This window comes from Vicia villosa, linkage group LG3, assembly GCF_029867415.1.
Source record: "Vicia villosa cultivar HV-30 ecotype Madison, WI linkage group LG3, Vvil1.0, whole genome shotgun sequence".
Classification (NCBI taxonomy): domain Eukaryota; kingdom Viridiplantae; phylum Streptophyta; class Magnoliopsida; order Fabales; family Fabaceae; genus Vicia; species Vicia villosa.
Genome location: NC_081182.1, coordinates 80,827,345 through 80,829,328, shown reverse-complemented (window position 1 = coordinate 80,829,328; position 1,984 = coordinate 80,827,345). Strand labels below are relative to the sequence as shown.

General features: G+C 36.4%; 1 protein-coding gene across 1 annotated transcript; it reads right to left on the bottom strand.

The window, feature by feature from the left end:
* Positions 1-484: 484 nt before the first annotated feature.
* Positions 485-1,216, bottom strand: LOC131656189 (probable plastid-lipid-associated protein 14, chloroplastic). Its single transcript, XM_058925949.1, has 3 exons — positions 825-1,216; positions 694-737; positions 485-603 (listed from the first exon to the last, which is right to left on the bottom strand). Exons 1-3 carry the CDS (start codon positions 1,140-1,142, stop codon positions 516-518), a joined length of 450 nt encoding a protein of 149 aa, XP_058781932.1. The 5' UTR covers positions 1,143-1,216; the 3' UTR covers positions 485-515.
* Positions 1,217-1,984: the final 768 nt, after the last annotated feature.

Here is a 1,984-nt window from a genome sequence, read left to right as displayed (position 1 = left end):
TATCTCCATCACTTTCTTCAATAAAAATTAACTGCCTAGAAATTGCAGGACCTCCAGTTGTGTCTTCTCCTACCTTCCTAACAGACTCTTCGTCCAATGCAAGAGTGGCCTCTAAAGTTTGAAGCCAATCTGACTGTTGAAGCCAGTGTCTCAAAGAAAAACTACCATGATACTGACAGGAAAAAGTATTGAAGCAAAAAGAACATTAGTTGCTTTTTCATACAAAGGGGCAGAAAGACTCAAGTAGACAAAAGATTTAGAACAAGAAATAATCACACATATATAAAAGAATTAAAATAGTGAAAGTTATTTAGATTAAGACCTACCCCATGTACTAGGATGAATGAACCACTATCACCACCTGCAGGCAAAGAGATATACCCAAGAACTTGCAATCTTGCATTGAGTAAGAATGATATAAAAGTTTACGTCGAACCAGTTTCTTCTACACCTAAAAGATGCCGACAAAAAATTGTGAACAAACATGAACTAAACAAAAGTGAGATGCTACAAGGTCAACATACCTCTATTGCTCGTTTTCCTCGACGCTGAGCTTGGTTACTATAAAGCTGTCTAAGTATAACTCGTGTGTTATACAAAAGGCTGCAGAGGATAAGATCATAAAACAAATAAATACCGATACTGTGATCAAAACTAATCATATAACCTGAACCAAACAAAGAAATATCTTACCTACCACTATCCTTCACCTCCCCTTCAAAAACCACCTCATCTGCCTATAACAAAACTTAATCAATGAGAAAACCAGCATTGGAAAAACTAATCCAGTCATGTCACATTGTAAAGTTATTTAGATTTCATACCCTTCCACCGAGGCCAATGCTAACATGATCTAAAACCTTAAAATCCGACATTTTGAACCTCACAACATGATCAGTTTCCTCCTCCAAGCAAACGGAAAAGGCACTTAGATCCTCTTGATGTGACTCCATGGAAGAAGCAGATGCAGCTCCATGTAATGATGAACTGCATATTCCTTTGTGCTTTCTCTTACCTTCATTAGATGATTGTCTATGTCTAGTGAAATGCAGAGGAACAGGTAAAACAAACAAATTTCTATGCGAATAAGCTAGGCTATTACTCTCCAGAATTGGGTATGGCCCAGTTCTATACAGTGCCATTGATCAAACCTAAGATAAACAAATAAAAAAACTGTATTTATCAGCAAATATTCACACAAGATCCATCAATAACATTTTGAAACTTGGTGAGAAATAAAAGAGTTCCACCTCTTAGTAGAAGAAAGTGATGGAGATGGATGAAACTGAAGCTAATTCAAGTTCCACTGATAAAGGAGTTTATAACATTTTGAGGTTGAAGAAAGTGATGGAGATGGTTGAAACTGAAGCCTCATGTAGCCAATTTTCTTTTTTATTCCAAATTTTCTTTTTTATTTCAAATGCTAATGCCACATAAGCCAATTGGTCAAAATCCAGTCAGCATTTGAAGTAAAAGGGTGTGGTAAAACTTGCTTATAACTTTTATAAGGGGGCTTTCGTAAAAAAAAAACTTCAGGGGGGCAAAACCGAATCTCGCCCTAATGGCAGGGGGTGAATTGCATTTAACCCAATTTAAAATGATATTATATTTTTTAATTGAAAGATTTATTGTTGTTGGACTTTGATTAGGTTTGAATCAATTTTTACTAGAACTGCGGGTAACGGGACATGTACGAGTCCTTAGCTACCCATAGGATAGGAGTACAAGTATAAAGGTTGGTGCCCACGCGGGTATGTATCCAGGTACGGAGATTTTTTCAAACAGCGGGTATAGGGACGAGTACTACAATACCCTATCCAAACCTTACAGATTGTCATTCATATCTGGAGATGCATCTCCGCATTCACCCTACTTAGAATACAGAGATGTACCTCTATATTCACGCTAGATAGTAAATTTTAACTTTTTTTTATGAGATACACCGATGAAATACTTCTGTATCATAACTATACTATCCTAATGA